This window comes from Scardinius erythrophthalmus (assembly GCF_964197995.2).
Source record: "Scardinius erythrophthalmus genome assembly, chromosome: 8".
Classification (NCBI taxonomy): Eukaryota; Metazoa; Chordata; class Actinopteri; order Cypriniformes; family Leuciscidae; genus Scardinius; species Scardinius erythrophthalmus.
In genome coordinates this window covers 30,361,085-30,380,363 of record NC_138228.1, presented here as the reverse complement: position 1 = coordinate 30,380,363, position 19,279 = coordinate 30,361,085, and the positions used below count along the sequence as shown (strand labels likewise).

Here is a 19,279-nt window from a genome sequence, read left to right as displayed (position 1 = left end):
TCTCCCATTTAAATACTCAATGTTGGCTAAACCAGTGAAGTCGGGCCAAAGGGTCAGGTTTTGGTAATCATGTCTGATCTACCATAACTTCCGGATCATTTCATTAGACTACTCGGACCCGTCATTCTGCTTGCAGCAGAAGAGAAGTTACATTGACTTTTAACAATATTAGGCTTAAAAATTATAATGATAATATAGGTACATAAAATACATAATATAAATATAAATTACTTCACAGGTTTTCTTTTATTAATGATATATAGATTAAATTGTTTTACATGCACTTATCTAGCAAGACTGGTTTTAGATATTTTTCCCTGCAGTTTTTAACTTTTTGCTGTTACTGTATGTAAGTGCATTTAAACTTTTTCATATTCATATTTAATCTTAAGTAGAGATTTAAATAATGCTGACTATCAGAAAAGAATCCGGCTGTTGCTTAGTGTGACTTGCTACTGTTAGCTGCTGGTTTATATGTCATGTGCACGATCTGCCTGTTAACAAAACTGCATGTCTCTAGAGCACCAAAAGTTAAATAGTGTACCTTGAAGTAAAGAAATAAAAGTGATTTTAATTTGTAATCAATTATCTCTTATTTTTATTTAGTCAAAAACTAAGTACACAGTTACATATAAATGCTTCTGAATGTTATAGATTTGTTACATCAACTAATTTTGAAATGTTTGGAAATGTAAATTGATATTTCCTACTAACAATATTGATATATAAAAAATAACTGGCTTAAAATGGAGCGCAACTGGAAGAAAACCAAACTAGAGGTATTTCGCATTTCATGGAAAGAAAGCTCTATTGCATTACAGAGAGGCCCTAAAAGCTGCTAGATCTGCTTATTTTTCAACCCTATTAGAAGAAAATAAACAAAACCCTAGGTATTTATTTGAAACAGTGGCTAAACTAACGAAAAACAAAGCTTGAAGCCCAGAAGTTTCCAAGCAGCAAAGCAGTAATAACTTTATGAACTTCTTCATTTATAAGATTGATAATATCAGGGAGAAAATTATAACTATGCAACCGTCTACTACAGTATCGCATCAGGGAGTGCATTGTAGTCTCCCTAAGGAAAAATTTGATTAATTCATTGCTATAGGAGAGGAAGAATTCGCTAAACTCGTTAAATCATCTAAATCGACATCATGTATGTTAGACCCTATACCGACTACGCTACTGAAAGAGATGCTTCCAGAGGTCATAGGTCCTCTTCTTAATATCATTAATTCATCTTTGTCATTAGGATACGTACCAAAAACTTTTAAGCTGGCTATGATTAAACCGCTTGTTAAAAAAACGCAACTTGAGCGTACAGAATTAGTCAATTACAGACCGATCTCGAATCTACATTTTCTGTCAAAGATACTAGAAAAGGCGGTATCCTCACAACTATGTTCCTTTTTAGAAAGAAATGATATCTGCGAGGATTTTCAGCCAGGATTTAGACCATACCATAGTACTGAGACTGCTCTCATTAGAGTTACAAATGATTTGCTCTTCTCATCCGATCGTGGTTGTATCTTGCTATTAGTGTTACTCGATCTTAGTGCTGCATACACCTAGCATACACATAACACATTATAGGCTTCTATAATTCAATGTTAGGCTGCATAGTTTAGGTCAGCCGGAACCGGGAACACTTCCCATAAATCCTGATGTACTCGTTACATCATAAGAAGAATGGCGTCTACGCTAATATTAGTCTCTCTGTTTATCCCGAGATTTACCGCAGTCCGCCGGATCTAGGCTGTATCCAGATCTGATGAAGGAACTGGATACGCCTGGACGCGACGACAACGCAGTCCTGAAGTGTCAACTAGTCTCTCCCCTGTGAAGACCTCCCTCCCATCCCTTTATCTCTCTACAGATAAAGCGTTGTCGGGATAATTCCGGTTTGCGTGGAAGCAATAAAAATTCTGTATTATAAATTTTAAGGCCAGACAAGTAGTTTGTTGAGGGTTGGCTTGTAGGAAAGGACTACCTGCGTGCATATATTCACATCTGCGCACATACACTCACCTAAAGGATTATTAGGAACACCATACTAATACTGTGTTTGACCCCCTTTCGCCTTCAGAACTGCCTTAATTCTACGTAGCATTGATTCAACAAGGTGCTGAAAGCATTCTTTAGAAATGTTGGCCCATATTGATAGGATAGCATCTTGCAGTTGATGGAGATTTGTGGGATGCACATCCAGGGCACGAAACTCCCATTCCACCACATCCCAAAGATGCTCTATTGGGTTAAGATCTGGTGACTGTGGGGGCCATTTTAGTACAGTGAACTCATTGTCATGTTCAAGAAACCAATTTGAAATGATTCGAGCTTTGTGACATGGTGCATTATCCTGCTGGAAGTAGCCATCAGAGGATGGGTACATGGTGGTCATAAAGGGATGGACATGGTCAGAAACAATGCTCAGGTAGGCCGTGGCATTTAAACGATGCCCAATTGGCACTAAGGGGCCTAAAGTGTGCCAAGAAAACATCCCCCACACCATTACACCACCACCACCAGCCTGCACAGTGGTAACAAGGCATGATGGATCCATGTTCTCATTCTGTTTACGGCAAATTCTGACTCTACCATCTGAATGTCTCAACAGAAATTGAGACTCATCAGATCAGGCAACATTTTTCCAGTCTTCAACTGTCCAATTTTGGTGAGCTTGTGCAAATTGTAGCCTCTTTTTCCTATTTGTAGTGGAGATGAGTGGTACCCGGTGGGGTCTTCTGCTGTTGTAGCCCATCCGCCTCAAGGTTGTGCGTGTTGTGGCTTCACAAATGCTTTGCTGCATACCTCAGTTGTAACGAGTGGTTATTTCAGTCAAAGTTGCTCTTCTATCAGCTTGAATCAGTCGGCCCATTCTCCTCTGACCTCTAGCATCAACAAGGCATTTTCGCCCACAGGACTGCCGCATACTGGATGTTTTTCCCTTTTCACACCATTCTTTGTAAACCCTAGAAATGGTTGTGCGTGAAAATCCCGATAACTGAGCAGATTGTGAAATACTCAGACCGGCCCGCCTGGCACCAACAACCATGCCACGCTCAAAATTGCTTAAATCACCTTTCTTTCCCATTCTGACATTCAGTTTGGAGTTCAGGAGATTGTCTTGACCAGGACCACACCCCTAAATGCATTGAAGCAACTACCATGTGATTGGTTGATTAGATAATTGCATTAATGAGAAATTGAACAGGTGTTCCTAATAATCCTTTAGGTGAGTGTATATTCAAACGCGCATACTATAGACTGAACTCGTAATACGCATGTGCACGCCATCAGCGTTCTCACGGGTTCGCGTTTTTAAAGTTTGCGCAGAAAGAACTTAAGAGTTTTCTGTTAAAACGGTGTTGTGTTAGCGGCCCCTAAGTTAATAACTCATGATCGTTGCGACGGAAGTGAATCAATCAAAACTAACTTTAGCTGGACAATAACTTTATTCTAGAGCTGCTATAAAGCCAAAACAATCTCTGTTACTTTAATTTCCTATTATCAATGTAAAGCCGCTTTGGAACAAAACATTGTTAAAAGCGCTATATAAATGAAGATGACTTGACTTTAAACCAATTTTTGTATAGGCTACTATTGGTGGCTCTGGCTGCTAGCTATGCTGTTGTGTTGGTTAATAAAATCTATTCTGCGGTAAAACTAACAGACTGGTTTAGCCAAGTATTTAAATGGGAGAGCATAAGAAGAGAATAATTCAGTTCACTTGTCACTGAGTTTGTGACTGTAACACAGTTCGTTATTGTGGGAAGAAGGAGGCGAACGTTCAAATACTTTAATTAATAAATGAACAAATACAAAACGAAAGTAAAGGCAGCAGTCCCTCACGGACGACTGCTGTCACACATAATAAAACAAAACACAAAACTCCAGGCCTGTCCTCTCTCCATCTTCACTGTCATCGCTCCTCTTATGCTTCCGCTCCTCCATGAGAGACATGAGACCGGTGCGTCACACAGGTGTCGCTCTCATCAGTAATCACGCCACCGGCCTCGTCCTGCTCGCCACAGTGATATTAAATCAGTCATCTGCACGGCAGCAGCGGGAAACATAGTGTGTGTGGTTAACCTGTCACTTCGATCCAGGGTGACCAATAGAAAAGGGTCTTCCATCCTGGTTGGTAGAGACCGCCCACTGAGACACAGCAGAACTTTACAACTTGCAAGCAAAAGATTTAGACCCGCACGAGACAGCAGAAAAGATAGCAAAAATTTGTGCATTTGTGATGAAAAGTAAAATAAAGGTTTTCAAAGATTTACATGCACTGCAAATAATTGTATCTACTTCTTTATTTTTGAGCCTTAAGAAGACTTTTTTGCAATCTTTTAATTTTTTTAATTACAAAATAATTAGTTTTACTCTCAAATGCAGTATGTTTGATTGAATAAAAAAGACACAAAGGAAACTCCATAGGTCTTCACATGGGAAAGACTAGTTGACACTTCAGGACTGCGTTGTCATCGCGTCCAGGCGCAGGCATATACAATATTATTATCTAGCCTACAATATAGTATGAAGTGTGTCTTCCCTGAAACGTTTTATTTCATTACCTAAACGAGAGAGACCCGGCATGCGTCAGCAAGGGAGTAAAAGATGAAACAACACATGTACCTTTCAAACGTCTTTATTTGTCACAAATATTAAACTAGAGGCTACATTTTGTGACCTAACTATGATGTTGGTTTGAGAAGCCACATGTTGTAGTGCTGCCTACTAGGCTATTGTCTTATCACTCCTAATACTCCCATGCAGAGCTTAATTCATGTAGCCTATTAGAAAACTAATCTATCACTCACATGGTGCAGTTGTCTGCTACTCGAGAAAACAAGTTGTGATAGTCCACTCCATAACATGTGAAAATCTATAGTTATAGCGCCACTTGGTGGTCAAGAGCAGAAATGGATTTCCCGTCGCAACTGCGGTGGTATAACCTTGGCGGCAAAAAACACATTCTGGTTGAGTAACATCAGTACATTGTGTTTATACACTGATCAGTCTCTGAGATCCTCAAACCAAGGACTATTAGTGGTTGTTTGTATGTGTTTATCTGTATACTATGTTATGTACAGCACATTGTAAACAGCTGTTGATGTAATTGTGCTCTATAAATAACATTGGTGTTAATTTAGGTTACACTTTATTTTAAGGTGTCCTTGTATAGAGTAATTGAGGAGTAATAATAATTAACAACATATACTTAGGAGTTAGGGTTAAGCCTTGTTTATACTTTCGCTTTGCTCCTCAGCGTGAGTCTCCGCAGACTGCGCGGGCACCTCCCCAAACGGACGAGGTGTTTATACTCGACGCGCTCGCCGTTTTACTATTCTGTGAAAAGACAGGGGCGACTCAAGTAATTGTCCTCTTAACCATCAGGAATCAACGGTGAGAAGAAGGAAGGTCCACACGTGGCAGTGTTTATTTTAGTACATCACCACCAATACCACACTACAAAAAGAATCGTGTAAAATCCAGTAAATCCTGAGATTATTACTTGTTTTTATATCCACATATTTTGTTCTAATGTCACATGTATATAGGCTATACAACTAAATTAACGATCTCTTATGGGATCAATACCCTGTCTAAAGTATTGCAGCCACGGATCAAAAATAATAAGCGTGAATCAAAAATTTTAAAACACACGTAAAAATATATTGCACAAACTGAAAAAAATAATGCAAAATGATCAGAATAGCAAACAACGTGGTCACGGATCAAAATATAATAAGCGTGAATCAAGAAATAACAAGCATGAATAAAAACTTTAAACACATTTAAAAGCATTATATACGCTTTTACTCTTTTGTACGCTTGTGCTGTTTTTCTCTACGCTTTTCTTTCTATGTTCTGCGCTTGCTTTCACAAATGTTGCAGTTCGAATTTCATGTAAATTAGGGTGGGCTTAAGCAACACCATTGGTCCACTAGTTCTAGATTGACAGCTCCTCCTCTAGCCAATCAATCGAAGAGGGGAGTCGACGTCACACCAATGGGGCTACTGATGCTTACCTATAGACGACCATCAACTCAGCTGGCAAAAATCTTTCCGTGGCAGGACACCTTTAAACTGCATGTGTGCCTGCAACTCAACCTGTTGCCGGTATATAAGTCTACCTGGCAATATGTTATCATTAAATTCGTCATCCTAACGACGATCTGTCACAGTCGGGCCTGTCTGATGATCCATCATTCACCTCTAATGCACTTACCTCTGGACGAGCGTCGATCTTCTCTGAGCAACACAACAGTGTTTCATCAAAGAATTGCCAATTTGAACGAGAAGTTTGAACGAATAACTCGCTCGTAAAAACAGTAACTTGCCACCACCTACTAGCCGTTTACTTTCATATTTAATCAATAACAAGGATGGGCAATGTCGGTCCTGGGTGCAGAGTTTAGCTCCTCCAATCCTAATCAAACACACCTGAACCAGCTAATCATCGTCTTTAGGATAATTAATACTACAGAAAGGTGAGGTTTTTATCAGAGTTGACGCTAAACTCTGTAGGACAGCGGCAATCCAGAAACAACGCTTCCTATCCCTGATGGAGATGTTGCTGTATTCAAATTTGAATCTATATTTAAAACATTAATCCTAAAGTAATATGCAATTATGTAGCTATGTAAATAAACACAATAAGTATGTAATAAATCACTGTATATTAAATCCAACTTGTTTCTGTATATCTTCTCTGTAACACAATAATTTTCAATAATCTTTTGTCAAATTTGGCGTAGTAAATAAAAAAGGTAGGCAATGCGTAGTGGTGACAGGTCAAAGTCCTAAAGTCTTCAGACAATGGCCGTTTTTAACTTAGTTTTTGCAAAGAATTGTAGCGTTTCATAACTGCAGGATGTTTCACTTACAGCAGCCTTAGCATATTGACATCATGATATGTCAACATAATATTGTTTAACACCAATTACCAGTGTGCACATTAACATTCTCATTTATCTCAAAAAAGATGAATTTAATTATTTATGTCCAGAGTTCAGATAGCTTTACTGCTTGAAAGTCTTTGTAAAGTTGAATTAAACTGTTGTCTTCCCCTGTATAAGTAAGCATCAGTAGCCACGAGTCGCATTGGTGTGACGTCAACTCCCCTCTTCGATTGATTGGCTAGAGGAGTAGCTGTCAATCTAGAGCTAGTGGACCAATAGTGACACTTAAGTCCGCCATAATTTACATGAAACTCGAACTGCAACATTTGGGAAAGCAAGCGCAGAACATAGAAAGAAGAGCGAAGAGAAAAACAGCACAAGCGTACAAAAGAGTAAAATATGAGCAGAAAATGCAAGAGAGCACAAAGTACAGAGTAATAAAACCAAGGAAAACATACTTTTTAAGAAAGCATGACAATAAGTTTAAGTTTTGTGCAAAATAACTTTTAATGCATTTAAAGTTTTTATTCATGCTTGTTATTTCTTGATTCACGCTTATTATATTTTGATCCGTGACCACGTTGTTTGCTATTCTGATCATTTTGCATAATTTTTTTCAGTTTGTGCAATATATTTTTACATTTTTAAATTTTTGATTCACGCTTATTATTTTTTTATCCGTGGCTACAATACTTTAGATGGGATACTGATCCCATAATCTCTTAAATATTTTCTAATTTCACTAAACATTACATTACGTTTCGTGGACATTTTATAAAACATGGACCTTTATTTTTATTAAAATGCCTTATGTCTGCTATAGGCTCATTTTGTAAATGTAAGCAACTAATTTAAGACGCACAAACTGGGTGCCAGTGCGGTGAGACGTACATGCTCAGCCAGATTCGGCTCGAAGTCGTGCATCTTTGGATCCGGAGCCACGCACGTTGTTACAAAAAAAACATACACACCGCAATGAGGTCATTTTTGCCGCGCCACCTTCATGCTCGTGCGGACCTGGCGAGTTAAAGAGACCACACCAGGTCTCGCGCTCTCTATTCAATAGCTGGCAGCCTCCTTCAAGGCAGGCGAGTGCTCACCCCTGAAAAAGTTTCAGAAACTTCTTGGTCTCATGGCAGCCGCATCGTCAGTACTCCGTATGGGACTACTGCGCATGCGCCCACTGCAGCACTGGCTCAAACGTCGTGTGCCTGCCCATGCATGGTGGTCAGGCAGCCTGCGCATCATGAATCATGGTTGTCTATGGACCCTGATTCCTTGGCGGGCTCAGAACTGGTACCACAAAGGCGTGATCATGGGGGTGAATTCCGCATGGAAAGTGGTTTTCACAGATGCCTCCAACCGAGGTTGGGGAGTGCTGCACGAGGGCAGGCCTGTCTCCGGCCTCTGGTCGAGCACGGAGCAGAGCTTACATATCAACTGTCTGGAAATAAAAGCAGTTTGTTAGGCCCTCAAGCATTTCTGCCAAACCTCACGGGACACCAGGTCTTAGTCCGCACAGACAACACGTCAGTGGTGTCATATATAAACCGCCAGGATGGTGTCAGGTTGGGCAGCCTGTACGCCCTGGCGAGAGACCTCCTTATTTGGGCGCAAGCCAATCTGAGCTCTCTGAGAGCAGCGCATATCCCTGGCATTCGGAATACGGGTACGGATATGCTGTCACGGGGCAACACTCCCCAAGGCGAGTGGTCCCTGAACCCTCAGACAGTGCGTCTGATATGGAGAATGGATGCCCAGTCCTCCTAGTGGCTCCCCTCTGGGAATCCAGACCATGGTTCCAAGAGCTGGTTCAGATGATGGAAGGAGTCCCCTGGCCGGTCCCGCTGAGGAGAAATCTCCTCATGCGGGCGAACGGGATGATATGGCATCCACAACCCGACTTATGGGCCCTCCATGTGTGGCCCCTCAACGGGTACCCGGGGACCTCCCTGAGAAGGTCCTGAACACAATCACTGAGGCTAGGGCCCCGTCTACTAGGCGCCTCTATGCTCTGAAGTGGTCAGTGTTCTCCAACTGGTGCTCGGACAAACACTTCGAACCCGAGTCATGCGAGGTATCGGTCGTACTCTCCTTCCTTCAAGAGCTGTTGGACGCGGGCCGCTCCCCGTCCACGCTCAAAGTGCATGTGGCAGCCATTGCAGATTATCATGCTCCGGTGGCTGGCCAATCGCTAGGAAGAAACGACTTGGTCTTACGGTTTATTAAGGGACCCAGGAGGATGAACCCCTCCAGGCCTCCATCCGTGCCGTCGTGGGACCTCTCCACGGTCCTTGGAGCCCTGAAGGGACCACCTTTTGAACCGCTCCAGTTGGTTGACCTCAAGCTACTCTCGCTAAAGTCTGCTCTCCTGCTGGCACTGGCTTCTATCAAGCGAGTGGGGGATCTGTAGGCACTCTCTGTGAGCCCCTCTTGTTTGGAATTTGGAGTTGGTGACTCCAAAGTCACCCTCAGACCCAGGCATGGCTATGTACCCAAAGTGCTCTCAACACCGTTTAGAGCACAGGTTATCACATTATTAGCTCTTCCCCCTTCCTCAGAGAATGGGGAGGCTAATTTGCTCTGCCCCATTAGAGCACTGAAAATCTATCTGGAGTGTTCTGCGTCTTTTAGACAATCAGAACAGCTCTTTGTCCTCTTCGGTGGCCGATCCAAGGGATCTCCAGTCACGAAGCAAAGGCTGTACAGATGGATAGTAGATGCTATATCTCTGGCATATACCTCAGTGGGTCAGGTCTGCCCTATTGGTACTAGAGCCCATTCAACTAGAGGCATGGCCTCGTCTTGGGCTTGGTCCTCTGGGTTTCCTATTCAGGACGTTTGTGCGGCGGCCGATTGGTCCTCACCTTCCACATTTGTGAAATTCTATAACATGGAGGTACCTTCCCTGCAGGCGAAGGTCCTTTCTGTATGATTTAGACTCGACAAGTGTCTGGTCTTATCCACATGTCATGTCAATGTTCATAAGCACACCATTCATTTTTTATTATAAAATGGCCCGCGCCATTGGATGTGCAGTTGCCGCAGCACAGCCAATGAGTGAGCCAGACACTCACTGTGCTAGCTGTACAGCTGCAAATGCGTTTTACATTTTAGGCTTCAGAATTTTTCGAGGAAAAGGAGTTTCCCCACTGCGTATAGCTACGCAATACTTGTTCCCTAACTCTCAGGGAACCGAGGTTACGATTATAACAGAGTACGTTCTAGCGCTTCAGTCCCAATACTGTAAAACTCGACGTACATTCACATCACATGTTAATGCAGCGGTAGAGTTACACTCAGAGGACACTGCACTTATTAGCAATCACAAAAGTTCATTATTTGCTCGTGCTTTAATGGGTAGCTTTGATGGGTAAACATTTCATTGGCATTCTGTTCTGACATGATGCACTTTTTCTAAAGGGGTCCACAAAATCTTGCTGTTTTCATGAATACAAAAGTTGGGTGACCCTCCCCCTAGACTAAAAAAAGTTTAGGTGACCCTCCCCTCAACAAAGAATAAAAAGACATGACCCTCCCCTATTTTCCTCCAATGGTCCTTTCCATAAATACCGAACGGTCCCTAAAATGAATAGTTTCACATCTGTATTTTTTCTGTAATCTTGCATATGAATTATTTGAAATGTTGAACCCTAAATAACTTATCATTAATTAGCAATAGGATAAAGAGGGTGGAATTTTAAATAACTGATGGTATAACTGTTATGTCACAGCTTCAAGACCGTCAGCACTTTGTGGAGAATGATGACATGTACAGCCTACAGGACCTGATTGACACCTCAAGTGGGCATCTCAGTTGTTCCCTCACTGAAATTCACACAACTTTTGCCAAACATATTAAACTGGACTGTGAGGTAAGTTTGTGGGTGATGCTCTGAACATAGAAGCACAGACAATGAAGAAAAAAAGCTAACAAAGTTTATTCAAAGTCTTTAAAGGGGTCAGATCATTTTGTTCCAGTTATAATGTAGCTTTGGCTTGTTTAGTTGGGGACATTTAATATTAAACAATATTATTGATCTACCTTACTTAAGGTGGACGATGACACCATTTTCTTCTAGAAACAAACTTTGTTGTATTATTTTCATGCTATCACTGTGAAGCTGCTTTTAAAAAATCTGTATTGTATAAAGCGCTATATAAATAAAGGTGACCTGATATGACTTGATAATATTAGTCAAGGTTTCTCACACCATATCTTGTTACCAACCTCTGTGAACTGTTATTAAACAGACTGTAAAACTTTAAAGGTTTAGTTCAAATTTAAATTCTGTCACCATGTACTCACACTCATGTTGTTCCAAACCTGACTTTCTGTCTTTTGCTAGACACAAAAAAGTATATTTTGAAAAATGTGTTCTTGTTTTTTCCCCCTCTTTCCCAGTGAGGGTCCAGTGTTGTTTGGACACTACTACAGATAAACAGTTCTACAGATAAAAAAAAAAAAAAAAAAACAGATTTGAAACAACATGAGGGTAAATGATGACAGAATCATTTCTTTAAGACTTGGGTGTATTGTAAATACCATCTTCATGTGTGAAATTCTTTGCTGCGCTCACACACAGAATGTGGGTATGCTGTTGAGTTCAGCATAATTTATATAATATAGGCCTGGTTTCACAGACAGGGCTTAGATTAAGCCAGGATTAGGCCTTAGTTCACTTAGGACATTTAAGTAGCTTTTATAAACGTGCCTTAGAAAAAAAAAATTACTGGTGTGCATCTTGAGACAAAACAATGGCACTGACATATTTTGGGCCCTATCTTACACCCGGCGCAATGCAGCGCCAAGTGTGCGACGCAGGTGTTTTCTGCTAGTTTCAGTCTGACGCAGTTATCATTTTCACATCCTGCGCCACGTTGTTTAAATAGCAAATGCATTTGCGCCCATGGGCATGCTGGTCTGAAAATGAGGTGTATTCTGGTGCATTGTTGGCGTGTTGCTATTTTGAGGCAACAGAAATAGACTGCGCCATTGACCAACTGAAACCTGGTCTAAAGTCAATGGTGCAAATTTTTTTTTTGCCATTTAATGAACGCATTAGTAATGTGCGCCTATAGGCGAGTCCACAACGCGCGTACACTCTGCTTATTAAACACACAGGGATGCACAGCAGCACACAAGCATGCCAGATATTTAAAATAAAAGGATTACAATGTAAAATATTATTATTGTGTACATAAAGATATGGTGGAATCTGGCTTGTCCCGTAGATGGTCTGGACAATCACTTTTACCTCGCGCACGAGCAGTTCCATTTGGGCTCTGGAGTCGCGTTCGGTCTTTCCACTATCAAATTCCGTCATGTAAATAGCGAATCTGCCATGGGGCGAGCGCAACTGACATTTAAAGGGAATGGGAGATGAGACTCTGATTGGTTTAACGCACGTAAATCCCAAAACACACCCATTACTCATTATGAGAATAGGGACAACCCTTTTACTTTTTCCCGTTGTTAAACTAGCAAAAGTGGATTTGGACACGCCCTAAGTGAACTTGCGCCGTGCGCTTTAGACCATGCGATCGTTAAAATAGGGCCCTTTAAGTTAGAACAGCTCAAAAATGCAATTTAGTATGGGACTAGACTTAAGACTTGTCTGTGAAACTGGGGGATAACCTGGGTGGATGAAGTACACAAATCCTGACCTGATTCATCAAAATTAATTAGAACACATTTTTACAGTGAAAAACAAAATCTTTTTTCCTATTTTGTTCAGTTCATATTTCATGGCTAGAAATTGTTTGTTTTCTGTGCCTATGCTCTGTAAAACAATCTACCCCAGCAATTTCAGTTAATTCTGAATTAAATGTCTCAAAAGTTGAAACAAAAATGTTATCATGGTATGACCCCTTGAAAGTGAGCAGCTTCTGAAGTGAAATCAATTCTGCTGTGTACGCCAGCATTTCTGTCTGAACTCTCTCTTTTTTATACCATCAGAAATGCCAGGCCAAAGGCTTCATGTGTGAATTGTGCAAAGAGGGTGACATTCTCTTCCCATTCGACAGCCACACCTCCATCTGTAACGACTGCTTCGCTGTTTTCCACAGGTTTGCTTTTGAACACATCAGATACAGTACATCTCCAATTACCACATTCCATATGCACTGTTATAGGGCCTGGAAAGGCATAGATTTGGTTCGCTAATCATATTAACTCAAGGGAACTTGATTATATATTCTTGGCCACAAGATATTATTTTGAGGCCATAAAAGCCATAAAGATTAATTTAGTCAAAATAACATTCATAGCTCGTGGCCATGCAGTGTGAAGTCATGACCGTGAGATCCTATGATGAGGGAACCATATCCTTTTCTGAGTTTAATAAGTAAAACAGACCTGTATGACTACAGCAATGTGTGATAATCAGAAAGAAGATGAAGTCAGAAGGCATCGAAGAAGTTCATTCTTTAGGTGACAATTCACCCAAAAGTGAAAATGCTTTCAAGTAAGTTCAAGTCACCTTTAGACTTTATATAACGCTTTTTACAATACAGATTCAAAGTGGCTTTACAGTGATAAAATGACATCATCATTTACATAATTTGCTCACCTTTGTGTCGTGTACTCACTCTGTATAATTTTTTTTCTGAGAAACAAAAGTGTGAAGAGAGTAAGCCAAACTGTCACTTCCCAGGCACCATAAACTGCTACTTTACACTTAATGTTATGTTTTTTAATATTACAGTGTTGACTGTAAATCTCAATAAGAGGGCGATAGAGTCCTACAAATGTCTGTGCCTTTCCATAGCTTATCCCCTAAAGCTTTGAAGTCTGTGATCCTGCTGCTGGAGAGCTACTATCCTGCAGAGTTTAGCTCCAACCCCAATCAAACACACCTGAAACATCTAATCAACATGTTTAGGGTTACTTTGAAAATTACAGGTAGAAATGTTGGAGCAGGGTTAGAACTGAAGTCTGCAGGACGGTAGCTCTCCAGGAGAAGGGTTGGAGACCCTTGCCCTAAAGGTAGATTGATATAAACATATTTTATTCTTCCTAACTTGCTCAGCGATATTGTCTTCACTGTTGGTTTGCTATGACAGAAGTTGACCTGAAAGAGAAAATGTCCCTTAAATGGTTAGTTCACCCAAAAATGAACATCAGCCCATGATTTACTCACCCTTTCTGCTTTCAGACGAATACAATCTGAGTTATATTAAAAATTGTCCTGGCTCTTCCAAGCTTTATAATGGGAGTGAATGGCTGGAGAAAATTTGAAGCCCAAAAAAGTGCATCCATCCATGATAAAAGTACTCCACGCGGCTCCGGGGTGTTAATAAAGGCCTCCTACATTTCACTTCAAAATGGATAGTGCGCCCGGTGTTTTGTTTTGCTCTTTCCTCTGAGCTTCTGCGTTTGTCATTACGTTGTGCGTCGGGTCAGGGGTTAGTCTTCCATCGTAAATCGATGGCCGTCTGTCCGAAGCTAGTGATTATAGTTTATAAAGTTTTAAATAGGGTTTTTTAAGGGTTTTTTCCTTACACAAACGCATGGCTTCACTTCAGAAGGCCTTTTTTAACCCCCTGGAGTCATATGGATTACTTTTGGATGGATGGATGCACTTGTTTGGTCTTCAAATTTCCTCCAGCCATTCACTCTCATTATAAAGCTTGGAGGAGACAGGAATCTTTTTTAACATAACGCTGATTGTATTTGTCTGAAAGAAGAATGTCATATACACCTAGGATGGCTTCAGGGTGAGTAAATCATGGGCTAATTTTCATTTTTGGGTGAACTATCCCTTACAGTTACCCTTGTGACAATTCTGAGTATTTAAGGTAAACAACAATGTACTTGTGCTGCTGAATGAAACTGCACATTTCTGAAAGCTTGTGTAGCTAGAAGCACTTGCATTCATGTACCTTATTCATTCTTTCTAAGTTTTGTTCTTGTTTTTTATTTTGCCATCTTGCCCAGGGATTGCTACTATGATAACTCGACCACATGTCCACGCTGTGCGAGAAATCTGGAACGCAAAAATGAGGAGTCTCTGAACCCATAGATCAGCCTGACGGATGGATGCCTCACAAACACTGTGAAATCTTCAGAGCCAGAACTCTGGCATGTGGGTCTTGTCTCATCTTCTCTGTAATTTATTTGTTCCTGAGGTTTGTACCATGCTCCTATCACTCTTAGAAATTATGACAATTTCTGTATTGTCATAAATTTGGTATGATCAGCATAGCAGGAAAACCTAACTGCTTTTAAAATCAGTTTCCCTCTGTTTTCCCATACATATGGAATTTTTTGTTACAGTTACATGTCTTCAGTCCAAACAGAAATCATCCATGTTAAACTTTAACAATGGCATGTTCTGCTGAAGACTATGACTACGATGACTGTGAGATCATTTTGATCTAAAGATTCCTACACAAAAATCTGGGTAACATGCTTGTCATCTTGGGATCATGCAAAAATACTACAAGGCAACACTATGTTTTACGTTATAGTTATATTCCCAGAATATACTGTGGCTTAAAAATGTTGTTGATCATTTTCTAAAACTTATGTTGTGCTCCCATTTTATGAGATCAACATGGTCATGTTCTAATCTATTCATGTATCTGAGGAGAATGACTACTTCAGTTATATCCAAAATATCATTGGACATTTTTGTACGGTTTGTGTTCAACAGTCATTTCTTATTTAAGAAAATTATAATTACCTGGTGTTAAATCTGCTTAAATGGCGGAGTGCTATTTAATTGTCTCTGTAATAACTGTACAAGAGAACCTGTGACATGTTATGAAGTCCAATAACTAACAAATCTTTACACAAAGCATCAATAAAAATAATAAAAAGGAAAAGTGGCCCATGTTTGGTTGATCTCCAGTTTCGCTTCTAGCATTAATCAAATAGTACCCTATGGGTATAGGGTAAAGATGACCCCCTACACCTTAATTTTTGTTTAGAATAAAGTCAATGATAATCCCTCTCAATCATTACTTATTATCCACTAGAAGTATGTTGTGGTGTGCCTACAGAGACACTGCCCTGCAGAGCACGGCTGGCCATCTGAAGCACCAGATTTCCCGGCCACTGTACAATGTGGGCCGGCCCGTTACTATGTAAATACATAAAGAATGAATGATAGTAAATTTACGTAGCCTTTAATCGGCCCAGGTACATGGCAAACCTAGAGTGGGACATTTATTATCTTCAGGCTTAAACTAAAACATGGTAAAACTGATGACTTTCACTCTGTGTCTGGTGGTTAGAAAAAAGCACCACATATTTAAGTTCATATATTAATACTTCATATGAATCATTCTTTTATATATATATACACTGATCAGCCACAACATTAAAACCACTGACAGGTGAAGTGAATAACATTGATTATATCGCTGTATAGTATATACCAGGGGTCTCCAACCTTTTTTCATTTGAGAGCTACTTTTTAAAAATGAAAGTGCCCGAGAGCTACTCATGTTATACAATACTTAAATATCTTAAATAATGTCTCATAACTCTCATATTAACAGCTATCCAAACTGTTTTAGATTTTAAAGCAGTGTCTTGCAACATGTTATCTACTAACATGTACAAGTTCACATAGTTTTGACAATTTTTTTTTAAAATGAAAAGATAAACCTCACATATTTCAGCCTTTATCAAAAAGGATAACTTACTGACATTTACAATGCACATTAGCTTATCTTTTATAATTAATAGTAAAACTTCTGTCATATTTTCACATGGTCTGAACCAGGTCTGACTCTGAACAATAAAGGCAGACAGACTGAATAAAATGTAAATTCACTCTCCATCAGTAGGTGGCGCTTATGGAACAGCAGAAATAGAGCCGTTTCCCTGGTAACCTCTGTAAACACAGCAGCGCTGACAAACCGGTGTGGTATAGGCTGTGTCCAAATTCAGGGTCTACATCCTCCTTAGGATCCTTCCTACCCGGTTGAAGGAGGAGGGGTCCTCCGACGACCGCAAAGCCCAGAAGTCGGTGTTTGTGAATTTGGACAGCCTACCCTTCTTTCACATATTTTCAGAGGAGAAAGGCCGCGAAATTTAAAAATACTACTGTTACTGTGTCACGAAATGTAGTTTTAAGAGTTTTTCAGTCGACAATGTAGTTGTGTAAAGCTCAAATCTGTGGTTTATTTATAAAGAGAGCGCCATTTTAAAAATGTTTTCTGACGGTTTCGGAGTTGTGAGATCCAGGGATCACCGGGCGCTCAGCGCTCATGTACCCCGCCGAGAACAGCTTTGCCTCGGCTAGAGCTTCTAGACGTTCGCCGCTGTCAGTCTAGTGAGAATAATTCGTCTTGTGTTTATCTAACAGGCGATCTTTGGTTTCATAAATCTATAATTTGTTCCTTGGCAGATTGTTGTGGCTGAGGGCAAAGTGAAGTTTCATAACTTTATATATTTAGGCTTATTTAACTTTAACGGTGTAGCCTGCTGTATGTTTGACTGAATCGTTTACTTTATTTCTTGACTTGTAGCTTCTTATACCTTTTAAAAACCGAAATTTAACAAAAAGAGACAGGGTTGCGTCATTTTATTTTATATAGCCTATGTAATAATATGTTAACCCTCTGGGCTTCTTCGCCCGAAAACGGGCGAAAACTTGAACGTTTCGAATTGTTTAATTTTTTTGCTTCATCGGATGGGGGTGAAACTTGGTGACTTTTCTTTTATTACCTATATGAACACACAAAAAAATCAAGGAGATGATTCTGATATGTTAAAGGGTCGTAAAAAAAAAAGTCACACTTAGCTTCCTCCCGCCCGAAAACGGGCGACATAGGAAATGAATGGGAAATACGAAAAAATAGGAAAACTCAGAGAAACTTTTGGTGGTACAAGCTACAGATCAGCCACTGTGCTGAAAAAAAGTGTACAGCAATGAAGGGGTGACACTCTAGAACATCAAGAGTGCAAAAAAGACACCCTCCCCCCCACACACACACACCCACACACACAAACACACACACACACACAGAGAAATGAACTGGTAAGACTGAAACAGCAAATTTTGCCCCAAACTATATAAAAATGATATAATCATAATAACTCCAAAACTATAGCAAGGAGAGTCAAAAGGTAGGTATCGTTTGAAAGAACTCTTTTTAAATTTTTTGAAAATATAAATTACATTACATTTGGACATTGTCCCGCCAAGAAACGGTGGATAAAAGACAATATATATATATAATTTTTATTATGATTTTGCATATCTTTCATATTTGTCATGGAATAACTCAGTAAGGAAATAAGGTAGGAGGAAAATTCTTTTTTAGTGAAGTCCCCCTACATGTTAGCTGCATCTGGATAAAAAAATAATAATTTTTGGATAAAGGAATCAAAAATTACAGCATTTTGAAAAGAGACAGCCTTTTTGTACAGTCTTTCACACCCCCTCATGGGCAATTTTTTCTCCATGAAGAATATCTTGTCATAAAAGCAATAGATTATGTTAATTTTGGGCTCATTTTAATTGTAATAATATGCTGTAAAAAATGAAGTGTCATTTTCAATTATCTGAGAATGTTTCATGAGCTGTATGATGTTTTTGACACATTGCAGTACATTATTTTATAGATTATGAAAAAAAGATAAATTCTATGTATCAGCAAATAACTCAGCAATACTTAAGAGTTTTTCAAAGTGGATACATTCACTGTAAAGTTCAGACTCTAAGCTTTCAAATGACATCAACTTTGTGTTTATCAAGGCAAGATTTTTGAAAAATATGGTAATAAATATTTTCGCAGCTAGGTGGCGCCTGCTGGCGGTACACTTGGTTTTTGAGGGATTACTCAGCACTCGTTAGGAATTAATACATTTAATTAGATGCATTAAAAAGCTGAGATTCTAAGCTTTAAAATGATATATAATTTGTGTTGTTCCATTCAGTGGTTGATTAGTAATAAATTGTTTTCTTTCCGAATGGGAATAAATCAAATAAATAAATAAAAAAGCTATAGGCCGCCTATGGGCGGTTATAGGACATGACACAAATTAATAAATTTTGAAGCCACTAGGTGGCGCTCTTCTCACTTGAAATATTTTTTTTTTTTAGGCCTGCACTCTAATTTGATGTGAAATGTTGCATTTATTGAAAAATAAAATAAAATAAATAAAATAAAAATATATATATTAATTCTAATGGAAAAAATAGCTCATAAAAATTACATAATTAATGCAAAGTATCATAAAAAATTCTAAAAATTCTATATAATAATCAGAAAACATTATAGAACAAAACAATATTTGAATGGTTATCCTAGGACAAAGTTAAGTACAATTTTAAGGCTTCGCCCGTTTTCGGGCGGGAGGAAGCTAAGTGTGACCCAATTATGAAGAAGCCCAGAGGGTTAAAATGTATAAATTT

The 19,279-nt window shown here is 39.5% G+C and overlaps 1 protein-coding gene across 10 annotated transcripts in view; it reads left to right on the top strand.

Moving 5' to 3' along the window:
* The window catches only part of def8 (differentially expressed in FDCP 8 homolog), a 143,936-nt gene extending 128,192 nt beyond the window's left edge, over positions 1-15,744 (top strand). For 8 of the 10 annotated variants that reach the window (XM_081372086.1, XM_081372082.1, XM_081372083.1 and 5 more), the window contains 3 exons: positions 10,640-10,780; positions 12,865-12,974; positions 14,845-15,744. In XM_081372086.1, coding sequence (XP_081228212.1) covers positions 10,640-10,780; positions 12,865-12,974; positions 14,845-14,929 — 336 coding nt within the window. In that variant the 3' untranslated portion in view covers positions 14,930-15,744. The remainder of the gene's footprint in view (positions 1-10,639; positions 10,781-12,864; positions 12,975-14,844) is intronic. The other 2 variants (XR_014030616.1, XR_014030617.1) reach the window with 1 other exon arrangement.
* Positions 15,745-19,279: the final 3,535 nt, after the last annotated feature.